General features: G+C 37.7%; 1 protein-coding gene and 1 long non-coding RNA gene across 3 annotated transcripts; both read right to left on the bottom strand.

Moving 5' to 3' along the window:
* Window positions 1–5,858: 5,858 nt before the first annotated feature.
* On the bottom strand, window positions 5,859–7,139 carry LOC113561438 (protein distal antenna-like). Its single transcript, XM_026970963.1, has one exon. The coding sequence runs from the start codon at window positions 7,137–7,139 to the stop codon at window positions 5,859–5,861; it is 1,281 nt and encodes a 426-aa protein (XP_026826764.1).
* Window positions 7,140–10,354: 3,215 nt separating this feature from the next.
* LOC105288032 lies at window positions 10,355–16,166 on the bottom strand. 2 transcript variants are annotated; one of them, XR_895534.3, is made up of 4 exons: window positions 15,458–16,166; window positions 15,130–15,294; window positions 11,574–11,784; window positions 10,355–11,491 (listed from the first exon to the last, which is right to left on the bottom strand). It is a non-coding gene; the product is annotated as an uncharacterized LOC105288032 (long non-coding RNA). The 2 variants fall into 2 exon arrangements; XR_003406789.1 differs by lacking the exons at window positions 10,355–11,491; window positions 11,574–11,784 and having other exon boundaries at window positions 14,614–15,294.
* Window positions 16,167–16,538: the final 372 nt, after the last annotated feature.

Here is a 16,538-nt window from a genome sequence, read left to right as displayed (position 1 = left end):
CCACAGGACGCGGCAAGCGGCACGCGGCACGCGGCAACGCGGTGGCCAATCACCGTCTTACTTGTCTGATAATACTTCAGAAAAACTAGACGGTGATTGGCCACCGCGTTGCCGCGTGCCGCGTTCTGTGTGCCGGAGCCATTAGAAATAGCAGCTGGAGTGCGTGTATCGTGTGTCGTGTGTGTTCTTTCTTCAACTGATTTCTAGTCACTGAATAATTAGTCGGTGATGATTGAGAGTATACTTCAATAGTACGTAATTGATTATCTACATATATTTATTATCTGCGTAACATTTGTGTGGAGGTTACAATAAATATCCGTCTTTCCCAAGAAACTACAACGAAGTCATCGAATCTTTATAAGGTAAGTGAGTGACAGAAATGTCGTATTCTGAGACTTTTTCTCTTTCCAAAATTGTCTCCGAAGCTTAATTTTCCAATAGAAACAAATATTTAATTAGTGAGTGAGTGAGAGAGAGAGAGAGAGAGAGAGAAAGATAGATACGTTTATTTGCGCCCAATCGTTAACTAGCGACAGCCAATGCAAAGACGATCTTGGAGAAAAACGTGGCTCTCAGGGCCACTTCGACCAAATTTAATCGTCGATTAACTCACTCTTCGTCTCTTTCTAAGGCAGATAGTTAGAAAAGGACGAAGAGTGATTTAATCGACGATTAAATTTGGTCGAAGTGGCCCTAATAGAGCTGTGTAAAGTTGGTCCCCCCACTACTGAAAATCCAGTAACGACTATTATCATTCGATTGGTGGTCGTTTGGTAGTATTTGGTATTTCCATTCGATTGGTGGAATAGACTACTATTCCACCAATCGAATGGCAATATCTTTTTTCATAATGAAGGAAGATCATGTGTATGTTAAATGGAATGTAAGTTCACATTCGGTGTTGTATTTCTCAAATTACTCAATGCAAAAATATGGGCGTAAACGGCGGCCTGGCCGCTCTCAGGTTCGTAATAGTCGTTACTCGATTTTAAATAGTGGGGGGCCAACTTCACACAGCTAGTAAATGTATGGGCGGGAGACAGAGATGCCAGAATACAGACGCGGACCGCGTCTACATTCTGGATCTCTGGCGGGAGAGAGACTGTTTCGCGTCCGAATCGCGAAGGATGAATATGATGGAAGTTGAAAATCTATGTGGAACAGTACAATTATGGTTGTTACTGGCATGCGAAAACGAATACGATGTACAAGTACGTAAAATTTCTTTGAGAAGGATTTGAATAAAGAATATGTAAACACTTAATTGTATTTCTTCATTTTGTCAGTTTTTTAAATTTTCTTTATTACTTTAATGTTTGCATTTGAAGATTGGTTATTACAAAAATCGCCGATTAAGAATAAAGTACCAATAAAAATTAATATTGTTACTAAAATTCGGAGAATTTGCGAAATATGTATATTTGAACTACCGAGGAATATTGTTGATACAGTTGTTGCTGTCCAAATATATAACCCCTGTTATATACTTGGACTATATATATGTATATAGCATGTGTTCTACTATATCTTTTCCATAAACATGAAGGATACAATAAGGTAAATGACCAGAAGCACTGCTGCATCAAAAATCGCGATTTTTCAAAATACAGTAATTAACAGAATATATACATAATTAACAAAATTAGTTATAAAAAGATATATATACAAGATTTTGAGGAAGGGTTTAAGGTTTTTGTAGGAAAAACCCCGCAAATATTAGTCTTACATCGACCGATTTTTCTCGCAAAGCTAAATATATAATTATTCTATTAAGTATACGAGGTGTGTCCGAAAAGTAATGAGACTAAAAATATACCGGACCTAAGGGTGTTTGTACGGAGATCGTGAGGCAGGGTCACAGCTATCGCGGTCCCATGTAGACGACGAAACCCACCCTAACCTCGTACTAACACTCGTTGAGTCCGTGCACTAGTTTTTGTGGACCCCGGTCATTGACCCTCGTCGTGAGAAAAATGGAGGCTAACATAGAAAAACGTTACGCAATCAAATTTTGTGTTAAACTCGGTAAATCAGCGACGGAAACCATGAAAATGTTGAAGAAAGCATACGGCAGTGATTCCATGTCAAAAGCACAAATTTTCCGTTGGCACAAAACGTTCAAAGACGGTCGGGAAAGTGTCGAAGATGAACCCCGTTCAGGACGTCCTTCCACTACACAACTGAAGAAAATGTGAATGCTGTTTTGTCCGTACTGAACCGTGATCGTCGGATGAATGTGAGAATGATTGCAGAAGAGGTGGGAATCAGTAAAACAATCGTTCATGAAATTATAACGGAAAAATTGCACATGCGAAAAATTTGTGCCAAACTCGTTCCCAAAAATTTGGGCGCTGATCAGATGGAACACCGTTTGCTCACAAGCCAGGAAATATTGGACCGTTTGACGAATGAACCCGATTTCCTCGGAAAAGTGATCACAGGGGATGAAACATGGGCGTTTGAGTATGACCCCGAAACAAAAAGGCAAAGTGCTGAATGGCACACAAGTCAATCACCTCGTCCCAAAAAAGCTCGAATGAGCAAATAAAAAATCAAAACGATGCTGATTGTTTTCTTTGATTGTCGTGGAATCATCCACAAGGAATATCGTGCCACAGGGCCAAACTGTTAATCAAGCGTTTTATCGGGACGTTTTGGAACGGTTGAGAAAAAGGGTTGTGCGTGTGCGTCGTGAAATCGCACAATCATAGATCCTCCATCACGACAACGCTCCAAGTCACACGTCTTTGCTTGTGAGAGAGTTTCTCAATGGAAAATCAATTACCGTTCTCCCCCACCCACCTTACAGCCCGGACTTGGCCCCGTGCGACTTTTTTCTCTTCTCGAAGTTGAAATCTCACTTGAAGAGAAAACATTTCAGGACCATTGAGAATATTCAGAAAGCCGTGACCGACGCCCTAAACAGCCTGACGGAAAATGACTTCATTCATTGCTACAACGAATGGAAGAATCGTTGGGAGCGGTGTGTGCGCTCCCAAGGGTCATACTTTGAGGGAGATAATATTAATTTGTAATTTTTTTCAATACACGATTTTTAAAAAAAATCAGTCTCATTACTTTCCGGACATACCTCGTATATTTATACATCTATACCGATCGAAGTACTTCTGAACAATTACCTTTATATTTTTTTTTATTTAACCTTATTATGAAGAAAGAAAAAGAATTAATATACATAGCACATAATCAATTAAAGTAGTTGTTGAATAGAAAATAGCGTGAAAAGAGAATTTTTTCTTTTTCCTACATTCTAAATAATAAAAATAAAGTTTGCTATACACTTATTTATACATAATTTGGCTATAATAAATCATCTGCACGCGCAGGCACCAGTCTTCTGTACATTTGCGTCACAGCATTGACAGTTAACTTTGGTACATAGTTACTTCCTTATAAATAATCCTTATAAATAATCTTTGAAAATTCTTAAAATTATCACTTTGTACAATATTATGTTATATCGCTAAATATATACAATAGCAACTCACGTGTATTCATCGTTATTAACTGGATGTAAAGACGAAAATAAACATGAGAAAAACGCGACAGTTGTAGAGACAATTGAATATGATATTTCACACTTTTCTTCTATTGAGATCATAAATCTCATAACTATAATACTGGAAGACTGGACACGGCTCTTATGAAACGATTATTGCAACTTAAAATAAAATATATAAAATAAAATTATAAAATATGAGATTTATGTTATTGTTTATAGTCATCTCTAATTATCTATAAATATCATGCAATCTTAATTCTTAGAGATCACAAATAGATCAACATGAACTAAGAACAAAAAACTGTATATTAAAATATTCTAATACTTAATAAATTAAATTGCAATAAACACAAACAAAATGTTTTATATTTCTATAGAAATGGTATCTACGAGCATCCGACGAACTACATTGCCATGTCCTGCGATGTGCACGTGGCGCGGATGCGTAAAGTTTCTTAGTGACCACATAGAGTATCAGTCACCGGATAAAATGGAAATTACTATGGTAAGTAAAGTGGTTTCAGTATTATTACAGGACAAGTTCTTTTTTTAGGGATCGGATCATTGTTCTACACACAGATGCATTAATACTGCGAGATGCGGTCATACTGGACAAACGAAAATTCTTTTCTGATATTTAAGAAAAGATAATTATCTTTTCGAAGTTACATAGAATTTTTTCGTTTACACGATTAACTATTTGACTTTAATCCCTTTATATTTTTCGAAACAATAAAGGTATTAGTGGGTTGTGTGCAGCAAAATATTATTGGGAATGCGAATATAATGGCATTAATGCACCTATAAGTGTTTATCACTTTAATTATTTCCGATATCAGATTTAATATATATAATTACAATTTTAATTATTTATAATTATTTATTTATATTTTAAAATATTATTATTTACAGATACGATTAGTATTTCTAAGAGAACTTAAACTTAAAACCTAAAAAACTATAAACGTACTATATAAAATAAGATTAAATAAAACTAATGGAGGTAGATATATATCTAAGAAAATGCGATATCTAGCATATATCTAATAATAAATCATCTGGCACTTACGCGCAGTCTTATGTACACATTTGCATCACAGCATTGACAGTTAACTTTGGTACATAGTTACTTCCTTATAAATAATCCTTATAAATAATCTTTGAAAATTCTTAAAATTATCACTTTGTACAATGATATTATGTTATATCGCTAACTACATACAATAGCAAATGTTTATCACGTTGTATTCATCGTTATTAACGTTTCATTGGATGTAAAATGGATGTAATGTATCTAGCATATATCGCACTTCCTTTCGACTTTTTTTTTATTTTATTTTAATTAAAGAAAGAACAAAAAATTTACAGAATGGCAAAGAGTGACCGCAAAAAATCGCCTATTTTTGGTCCCGCGATATTGGAATTGAATTGTGTGCCAAATGGTACTTTATGATAAGACATCAATCACCAAAAAGTTTTAAGTTGAGGTGAGAATTAGTTTCAGAGATATGGAGGGTCAAAGTAGTCAAAATTCATTAACGCGTCAGCTCATAACGCTTTAAAACACGAATTTTTATGTCAATCTAATAATTAAAAACTTAGTATCCAGAGGTTTTGCTGATTGTTGACAATGAATTTCAAGTCAGATTTTAAAAATTCAAAATGCTAACGCGTAAGCGGTTGCGATAGAGAAATAGAAAAGGAGCGCCGCATGTAGGCCCGTCTGTCCTTCTCAGCTGCGCATGCGCCTTTGCAGAGATACGCAGTCTTCCCATATCTACACATGTGCAAAGACAAAGGGGTCTTTTTGCAGCTTTCTCTTCTATTGCTATATTGCTTTTTCAACTCTCAAGCTTCTCTCTGCTAGTATGTTTAATCTAAAAGAACTTAAACTTAAAAACTATATACGTACTAAAATATGGTTAAATAAAAGGAGGTAGATATGCCTAAGATCTGAGAAAAATAACAAAATAAGTAATATGTTAGCGCGCAATTTAAGTAATAAATTTGCCATTTTGTTTAGTCTTTTTCTTTCTATTAAATAAACTCAAAATAAAAGTCGAAAGAAAATGCAATATATGCTATCAAATAAACTGGCAAATTTATTAACTAAATTGCGCGCTAACATATGTCATATGTACATTTATAATCTAAATTTGACCTATTTTCTATTTTACTTTTTTTTATTACACTAAAGGATAGTTTATAATACTATATACACTTATTTAATACATAAAAAAAAGAATTCTTATGAGTTGTTAACTCGAGATCGTTTCCTATATTTCCTATATTTGAGATAAGCTCGTAGAATTCTCCCTCTTAGCTTTGTTCTCTATTCTCTATTCTGTGCCATTTGTTTCATGTTACTAAGGATCTTCTTTATTTCGTTTACCTGAACAAACGTGCTAATGGGTGTTCCGCGGCTTTGTAGCCAGTTGACGAATACGTTACCGTGCTCTATTGCTTCCTGCAGTTCAGAAGGAGGTTGTACACCGTTGTCATTTTCAGTATTGTTGCTGCTCTGATTATTGTTATTTTGATGAAGATTGTTGTTGTTGTTGTTGTAGAAAATGTAGTCCAGGAGTTCCCGATTATACTTGCGCGTACTCAACGCATTTATATTGGCAAGTTGTTGTACCATATTCCACTGCAGCAACATGGCATCTAATTGCGTATTCCTAGTCTGTCCAGGTTGCAAATACTGCAATGGACCCAACGATGCAGTAATCTGCTCCACGTTTTTTGGAAGTTCGTGTTTTTTTGAAATGCTTGGGTCCGCCTGTGTTCCGTTAATAAGGCTAGTGGAATTCGTTCTACTAGTCCCAGGAGAATCCATGGCCGGAGATGAGCTATTTTGTCTTATAGAATTCCTTGGTGTATCCGGCATCAGAAAGGAAGTACTGTGTTTCTCCTTGGTTGCATTGTTCGTCAACACACCGTTGTTCCTAGTATACTGCAGGCCGTTCTCGATTAGGCCTACATCAGATGATGTTGTAACTGGTGCAACGCGAGCTGCTTGTGCCCCAATGTTGATTGCAGGCGTTATCTCGTTGTCAACTCGCAGCCGCTTTACTGCCGGGCTGGGTTCAGTCGGCGCTGTGAACGATATAGCAATATTCACATCATTCGCCGGCATATTTGATACAAAAGGTGACGAGCTGGACGGCGAACTTCTCTTACTTTCATTTGAGGAAGGTGATACTTCCTGTTCGAAATTCCGCAAGTTCCCGGCTTGGCTCTGTAACTTATGCTCGGATTTGCACCATCCGCGAAGTGTCGATTCCGGTGCATCGATGTCGCGTGCAACGGCAGCTTTCGATTTGCCCTCACGTACCCGTTTGATGGCATCAAGTTTTTGCTGCACACTATAGTTCCTCGATAGTCGTTTGCCTGGCCGGGCTGTTTCATTCCGCGGCGTGGTGGAAATGATATGTTTGACACCGGAGCTAATTGGCAAGCTTTTTTTTTTGTAATCGTCGTTATTATAATAACTGGTTACGAAGCTCAAGCTGAAGGGATCTGAAAAATTTAGTTGTGGTCGACGATTACACAACTGACGACGATCGGTGCGCGCGCGATCCGTGCCTCGCCCCGAAAGTTGGGTGAGGTCCATGGCGGAGTCTTCCTGTGATAGATCCAGGTTGACTTTTTTCGAGAAACTCAAGCTTCTGTTGCTCTTGTACTTCCTAAGAGGTCTCGATCGATCTCAGGATCGCACCATCCAACCAACTGTTTTTCCGGTTTATGTATCGACACGCGAGAAATTCTGGCAGCGAAACTGAAAGACGCACGTAGCCTCTATTTGACTTTCTCGTAGTGCCTTCTCTGCTGAAGCGCACGATCACAACTGACGCAGAGCAAGGATCCGTTCGCCGCGCTGCCGGTGCGGCGTGTGGCGCCGATTCGTATCTCTCACACAGTAGTAAATAATGCCGTGTGTAAACGTAGTTACGCCGCCGTTACCAGTTAGGGGAGTAGTAGTAGTCGGTCCTCCTCCGTGGAATAGCACATGTCCTCACAGAGAGTAATAAGGAACTTTTTTTATGAATGAAACAAGTCAATTGGTCGGACGAGCGGCTACAACCACCTCCTCTTCTCTCTCTTTCCTCCTTTCTTCTTTAAGTGCACGCTGCTCCGCTTCTTCTACCTTGCCGATCCTCCGCTCTCCTTAGCTCCACTCTCGTTGACGACGCTAGCACAAGTAAACGGAACGCGATGGTTTGCGCCGGGCCTCACTCACTGCCCTCGCTCCTCACTTGCGGCTGCACCAGCCAATCCGTAGTACGCGCGGGAAACGATATTATTGCTGTACCACGAGGAATACCGTGGCTGGAATAGTAGATGCAGCGTAAGCGAGATAGATGAATCGATCGAGATGTATTGAGAAATTATAGATCGAGAGATGTAGATGGCAATAGGCACACACGTTCCCGTGAGAGGTCCCGTATACCGTGCACCGGCCGAAAGATTAGTTTTCGCCGACGCGTTCGTCGTTGCCGTCCGATAATGTCCAACACTCGATTCCGTAAATGCAAAGGCGTGAATAAATATGTTCTTCGAACACTATGTCCCGTCCGTGATTATCCGTGCGTGCACTCGCGTTCCACTAACAACAACGAAATACGGCACTTCGTAGACTCTTGACTTGCGTCTATCGCGATAGCTCACTATTTGCCTAACTAGTCGCTACCAAATGGCCGTGTTTACCGCATGACGAACTGGTGTTTCCTTCGCTCCCCTCTACATGTACATCGTGATGAGCCATGATTTGCGCATTTTGCCCCCACTCTTAAGAAACTCTCCCTAAGCCTGACGATGCCCCCACTCTCCCTCTGTCACGGTTCAGTGCGACTTGGGGCTTGTATGTGATAGCTCTGATTCGACAATGATGTCAAAGAGGGGAGACGAATAGGCAGTCGGTACAGCACAGAATCAGAGAGGGGAGCGCGAAAAAGCCATAGTCGTTGGCTGCATTCGTTTACGCAGTAGTTAAGGCCTCCACAGACAAAATTCCGTAAGACGTAACGTAAGGATTCGACCAATCACGTTGCTCGATTCCTTACGTTACGGTTATGGACGGCCGAATCGAGCAACGCAATTGGTCGAATCCTTACGTTACGTCTTACTGAATTTTGTCTGCGAAGGCCCTTAGTGCATCCACTGCGTATCTCATCTGCTGATCACGTGACATAATTTGCCGAACGCGCTCCTGCGTGAACAGCTGCGCGTGTGCGGATTGGTGCGGAGTGTTTTGGAGCGCTTCAAATGGGACTTTTGGTTGCGTTTCAGTAAAGCAGCTCGGTACATACACCGTTAAAAATTGTGCGTCCATATGTTAAAATTTTCTTGCGTTGCCATGTTTTGATTACTACTTCAATGTAAAATTAACATACAACTGATATGTTATTATTTTTATAACAATTTTATATGTTACATTAATGTTAACTTCATAACTTAACATTTTGTGTATGTCTCTTAGAAATGGAATATTATTTGAAATGCTTTTAACACAATAATTTTAAACAATCAACATGTCACAAAGTCAGTTTAACATTCTAAAAGAAGTTAAAGTAAATCTTCAAATAATCATCAACTTTGACATATAAAATAATCAAATTTACTAAAATTAAATGTTTCTATCAAAAATAATTTAAGTTGAAATAATTACTATCATGTGTTAATATAACATAAAAAGTAAATGTTCTTTTGAAGTATTTATATGTTGATACAACTCATAATAAAATATATGTATTAATGTACACTTCAAAATAGTTACATTAAATGTATTAACATATAAAACTGTAATGTTAACAGGTAAAATATTCAATAGAACATTTAATATGTTAGGTGACTGAAGAATTATGTTAAAATGTATCAATTTTTTTATTCATTTGTATGAACGAAAATGTTCTATCAACTTTTCTGATAAGTTATTGTAACTTCTCTTCCATGTAGTTTTCAATTACTTTGTATGTTATTTTTACATCACACTTAAAGTTACAATAACAAAAATCAATGTAAAGTATTACGTGTTAATTACTTAACATTTCTAGTTTGTCAAGAAGTAACACATGAATGAGTTACTTTAACTTAAAATTTAGAGTGGACTTTCTGGGACATGCAAAAAATGTTAAAATTAACATTTTATTTTTTACTGTGTATCGTTAAGTAAATTTATCAATTTATCAATTGTTAAGTAAATTTATCAATTTATCAATCGTTAAGTAAATTTATCAATTTTTTAAGGCCGGTATTCATAGTCGGATCTTATATACCAGCCTAAATGGAAGCAGTTTACGTTCGTTTATGCAACACTGCAAGCAGAGCATCCAGAGCAGTACCTCTGAAGTAGCTGCGCAGATGGGATATATCTCTGCATAAACGAATGACAAACTGCGCTGCAGTCGCTTTCGCAGGCAGAGTAAATGAACAACATCTGCGGTAGCCACTGCATAAACGAACGCACCCGTTTTGATAGGTAAACTTAATCGAAAGAGGGAACAAAATGGCTCACAGCGCGTAAAACATGAGAATGTACAACCAATTCTCCTTGTACGCAATTCTCTTTACATGATTGTTTCCAAATCACACATTTTCTTATTATGCAGAACGTATCTACCAGTAAAAAAAGAGTTAAATGTATAGGATGTCTGATAATAATTTAACTGAAGATTATTAATATAATATTTATGTAATGCAAAAGGGATACTGCCAATATTGTACTGGTAATACCGACCATGCGTATATATTCCGATCAAGTCTCGCGAATGTCAACGACTGTGAGATATATTTTATAATGTGGGGATGTGGATCTTTTACATATTACCATTTGTATTACAAAAGACATTTATTATTGAATCTGAGAGATAACATAGAGAATATACTCGCGAAATACAAACAAATAAATTGCGTATAACAAATAAAAGAAAAAAACTTATCGGAGTCGGAATCACAGCACTTGGCCAAGTACTCGCTCACACGTGTGGTTCGCTCGCTCGTTCGCTCGCTACGGAAAGGGGAGAATCCTCTCTCACCTGTGCCGCAATGCCCATTTCCGTAAACGCGCCATCTCCATCCCGACAGTACTTATTCGCGGGTGAATCAAACACGGTGAAAATTACATTTCTCAACATATATAGTATAGAGGTCACTCTCCTGAGTAACTTTCAAAAGGTAAAGTAGTGGACTTCCGCACCATCCTAAAGGTTCCACTAATGGCGCGTTCGGTTTTTTTAACGTGGACCTTCGCCTGGAGCCCTATTGTACCACATTATACTACACTATGTATATCTACCATTTTCCGTCGGACAAATGCCGAGTAAATATATATTTATATCTAAAAAGAACACTTTTGGATCAGAGAGGGAAGGAAGCGAGAATCACAATTGTCATATTAAAATTTCATACATATTAAAAAAAATGAGAGTGATTATAGTACCGGTTGTACACATAATATTTGTTCGCGATTCGATCAAAATTTTATCGAACATTCGCGAACACGATCTATTTGCCGATTTGTCGATTTATTTGTCTAGTCGATTCGGGAATTATTTGTTATAAAATTGAAAGCGTTGAGACAAAGCCGTTTGCTTTCCATTTCGCTCTCCAGCTGATTTTTCTAAGCGAATGAGAGGGAAGGAAGGCGACGACTCTATCACAAACAACTTCACCTTGCCGAGCGATAGAGAAAAACAAGCACGAATTCCACCGAATCGGAGCTATCGCTGCAGGAAAATCGATCGATAGTCGCTCGTGAATCCTGATCAGAGCAACACGCGTTCGATCGCTCTGAGGTGCGTTCCAAAATCCTATCTTGGTAACCTTGCTGCATTGGCGGGCGCGTATTTCGCCACAACCGCGTGTTGTGTCGCACGCTCCGTCCGCGCCCGCGGGCTCCTCGCCCTCCGTGGTAGCCGCCCCGCTGGAGATACCATCGGGCTCGGGATCGCCTGCCTCCTCCTTTTTCTATATTGAATAAATATATCTTAAGTAATAAGAATATAAATAAATAATCTAAAAAAGAAAAATGAAAGAAAGTGTGTAATACTTCGCTGCTGTTGCTGTTGTTGCGGCTGGGGCTCTTGTTGTGGCTGCTGTTGTTGCTGCTACTGCTGCATTTGCAGGAGAATGTGCAGCTGCTGCTGGAACTTCTCCTGCGTTTGCTGTTGCTCGTGCAGTTTCTGCAACACCAACTGCATGGTTGCAGCAGGAGCTTCAGTTCTCTTCCAGCAACAAATCCTCCATCTCTTCAGCGATTTCTATAAAAAGATATATTTAATACAAATTTAATCTATTTAATACAAAAATATATTTATATGTATACAGGGTGGGGCAATAACTATTACCACCTTAAATATCTTCGAATTTATAAGGTCCAGAGGAAAATTATGTAATCAAAATTATACGGTACGAAGGGGGCTAACATATGGCGATAATAATTTTTGTCCTGGTGGAGACGCTTCGAAGATATCAAGGTCACCTTCATTTTTTTAATGGGTTCGGTATGTTGTTTTTCCATAATTTCATAGAGGAGCTTAAAACAAGTACGGAACTCATGACACAAAATTTTTGAACAAGATTAAATGTAAATGAAAACGATAAAAAATACATTTTTATGTTAAATGAAATTTACATTTAAAAGATGTACGAAATGACGCTTTATTAGTATGTTTTGTCGGAATGTTTTGATTTTGACATTCCTCATAAATGAGGATCAACTTGTTCTTCAAACGGATACATCGATGAAAATAAATAGTAACGTAAACTTATTTCAATGAAAACAAAGACCCTTTGAAGGCCATCTTAATAAGTTCACAGGATAAGATAAACATGAAAAGTAGTATCGATAGATAAGTCAATCGTGCAAGATGTATTCATTTGAAGAACAAGTCGACATGATCCTCATTTATGGAGAATGTCAAAAAAATTCAGTGAGAGCACAAAATTTATACGCTGAACGATATCCTAATCGCACTCAGCCTTCGCGTCGAACATTTAAAAATGTGTGTGATAAACTTAGACAAACCGGTAGCTTAAATACACGTAATAGTGAGCGTGAAAAGCGAAAAACTAATGAAGGGAATGAAATTAAAGTTCTCACAATGGTGGCTCAAAATCCGCACATTAGTTCGCGACAAATTGAACGAGAATCTGGTATTAATCGGAGGAGCGTACTCCGCATCTTGCATCGTCACAAATTCCATCCATATCACCTCAGCCTTCACCAAGCATTACATGGAATGGACTTTGTAAATCGTGTTGAATTTTGCCAATGGGCTCAACAACAGATTCGAATCAATGACTCATTTTTTGATACAGTGTTATTTACTGATGAGGCAACATTTACTAATCACGGGAATGTTAATTTACATAATATGCATTTCTGGGCAGTGGAAAATCCTCATTGGCTGCGGCAGATTGAACACCAGAGACAATGGTCTTTGAATGTATGGTGTGGTATCATAGATAACAAAATTATTGGTCCTTATTTTATCGACGGACATCTAAATGGCAACAGCTACGCCAATTTTCTAGAGCATAACTTGGTTCATTTATTAGAAGACCTGCCTTTAATCACACGACGAACAATGTGGTACCAGCATGATGAATGTCCTGCTCATTTTTCATTAGTTGCGAGAAATAAACTTAATGAAAAATTTGCAAATCGCTGGATTGGACGTGGAGGTCCTGTAGGGTGGCCAGCTCGTTCACCAGACTTGACACCACTGGATTTCTTTTTATGGGGAACCCTAAAAGACATGGTCTACACCTCAAATCATGCGACAACGGATCATTGAAGCCTGTGCGTCAATAGCTCCCGACGTTATTAGAAGAGCAAGCCAATCAGTGATCAGAAGAATCCAGTGTTGTATTGATAGTAATGGCCATCACTTCGAACACCTTTTATAAACATTAATAATAAAATAAGAGATAAAACGTCACGTAATAAAATAACATAGTTTCATTAAAAAAAATGTATTTTTTATCGTTTTCATTTACATTTAATCTTGTTCAATAATTTTGTGTCATGAGTTCCGTACTTGTTTTAAGCTCCTCTATGAAATTATGGAAAAAAACATGCCGAACCCGTTAAAAAAAATTAAGGTGACCTTGATATCTTTGAAGCGCCTCCACCAGGACAAAAATTATTATCGCCATATGTTAGCCCCCTTCGTAGCGTATAATTTTGATTACATAAATTTTCCTCTGAACCTTATAAATTCGAAGATATTTAAGATGGTAATAGTTATTGCCCCACTCTGTATATTAAATGTATGTTATTACATTTTCGATAAATGTGTTTATCTAAATTTCTAAATGCTAAAGATTGAATTAATGAAAGAAAGAGAAAATAATTTCCACTACTTACATTAAAAATAGTCTCATATTGATATCTTGTACTTTATTTCTGTGCCTATTGCACGTCGAAATGTAACGCGCGCGCGCGTGTGTCAGATAATGTTTGAAAAATTAATTTTTATATTATTACGCATTACGCATTATTATTATTGTAATTAAAATGTATATCAGTTTCGAATGTAATCTCGTTATTTTTTTGTAAAATGCGCATAATATTCTTATAATACTAATATTCTTAATATATGTACTATTAATATGTTAGGTGAAGGAGAAAGAAAAGCAGATAACTGGAAATATTTTTTTTAATTGATTTTTTCGAGATATTTGAATACAATTTACAGTAATTGATAAAATTTATTTTGTTGCACAATAGGATATTATCATGTTAATCATGATGCAACAAATTGAAAAAAAATTTGTGTCTTATCTCATAACAAATAGACAAAATAACTATAAGTTAAGCCACAAATTTTGTTCAATTTGTAGCATTATGATTAACACGATAATATCCTGTTGTGCAACAAAATAAGTATTATCAATTACTAAGAATTTCTATTCACATTTCTCGAAAAAATAAAAAAATATTTAGTTATTATCTGCTTTTCTTTCTCTTTCTTAAATATATATAAATAGGTAATATATTAAGAACTGCGTGTATTATTTAAAAAATCAGGAGATTACATTCTAAACTGAAATTTATTTTAATTAATAATTTTATCTGTAAAATATTTGTTGCAAATTCTTCGTACATATATTTTGTTACGAGATTATGTACTAATTATAAAAATTGCAATCTGTTTTACAATTAGACGCAGAATATTTGCCGGCTTGCTCAGCAATTGCCTTCGCGTCGTCGCATGCCGAGAGGCTATCTCGCGCGCTACGTCACGGCGTGACGTCATACGACAGAAAGAGACAGGGCCAAAGCACAAATATGGCGTAGCGATCTACGACAGTCGTAGTCGTAGATCGCTACGCCATATTTGTGCTTTGGCCCCATTGAACTATATCCTAACTGGAATGAGCACTGCTATTGTTCTCGGGTCACGTGACCCGTTTAGAAAGAGAGGGTGAAAGCAGGGTATAGCTGTCCTTTCCCAACCTGTAGCCGCCATTGCCGTTTAGACAAAGACGACACGAGAATGGGTATTACTGTCCTTCTTTCTCATTAAACGGCAATGGTGGCTTGGCGCTCATTCTAGTTAGGTTATAGTTCAATGTTTGGCCCACAGCAAGCAAGCTACGTTTGCTCGCGTCTAACCGCCCGAAGATAGCCGAGGCGCAGCGCGCACACGGACACGACTGTCTGGATGTTGCGTCATCCCCTCCACTATCGTGAGCCGTGGCTCAGTGGCTGCCGTCTGGCAGCTCTGAACGGCCGTGCCTAGAGAGCCTCTAGCAGAAAGAATCTAGACAGAGTGGAGCGGATTGGCCGCCATTAGCTGGGTAACTTTTGAGGAAGATTTAATATACACACACACACACACACACAAACACATACGCACACACCAACACGCATACTAAATAATACTTTACTAATATATTATTACAGTGTTATATTGTGACACTTACGTCTTCCACCATCCAACTACGCGTTCAAAAGTGCAAATATGCCAGAATATGTAACGTCAGTCTCACTGAAAGTGCGAAACGTACAAAGTTGCCCAGCTAATGGCGGCACCAATCAGAGAAGAGAATACGATCCGCTCCACTCTCTCTGGCCTCTAGGAGAGAGAGGCGACACGAGAGGTCATGTGACCAGCTTCTTGCGATTGTCTGGCGACAATATGGGCTAATTTGTTCATTGCGACTCCAATGCAGACCACATGTGACGTGGATTGCTGGCGTTTTTCAGACTGTGTGAAGGTGACTAAAATATGTGTGGTTGAATATATGAGGTAAATCTTACAAAGAACACAATAAATTACCTGACAAAGAAATCAACGGCGCCAAATTAATAGATACTGTAATATTTATTATAGAAAACAAGAATAAACAGTAAATATATTGTTTCAATAAATTTCCCAACTGCAACTGACATTTCTTACAATCACAGTTTATTTATAATTTCTAATAATAAAGTTTTACCTCATATATTTAACCACACATATTTTATAGTCACTTTTACAGTCTGAAAAACGCCAGCAATCCACGTCACATGTTGTCTGCATTGGCGTCGCAATGAACAAATTAGTCCACATTGTCGCCAGCCAATCGCGACGAAGCTGGTCACATGACCTCGTGTCGCCTCTCTCTCCTAAGTTGCACTACATACTCCTATACATATAGGGTTGAAGGTGCTAAAAATAAAAATAATTATATTTTTAATTAACCCTCCGTCGTCCATCATTTTTTTAACAACGCCATCGTCTCACTGTATACTTGAGTGTTATACATGTATCGTTGACACAACTGCTTTGAAAAATTTGGCAAAATTCCGGGTGACTTGTTGAACGTTTCTGAACATGTTTTGACAGTCGCCAAATCGGAATGATCAATAGGTTTTTTTTATGAAAAATTGAAATTTGTCGGTGAAATTTATTATAGTAGTTTCAGCGTGTCACTCAAGTGTACAGTTGGACGACGGAGCGTTAAATGCAGTAATCTAATTTATCCACAAGTGTTCAAGATGCGTGCCACAAACGGTCGAGAC

The sequence above is a fragment of the Ooceraea biroi genome, chromosome 7 (genome assembly GCF_003672135.1).
Source record: "Ooceraea biroi isolate clonal line C1 chromosome 7, Obir_v5.4, whole genome shotgun sequence".
Taxonomy (NCBI): domain Eukaryota; kingdom Metazoa; phylum Arthropoda; class Insecta; order Hymenoptera; family Formicidae; genus Ooceraea; species Ooceraea biroi.
Note: the sequence above shows the minus strand (reverse complement) of the source record. Positions and strands in the feature narration are given on the sequence as shown.

What these genes read in the sequence shown, in the direction of transcription:
- LOC113561438 (XM_026970963.1), bottom strand. Translation starts at nt 7,139, where the DNA reads ATGGACCTCACCCAACTTTCGGGGCGAGGCACGGATCGCGCGCGCACC.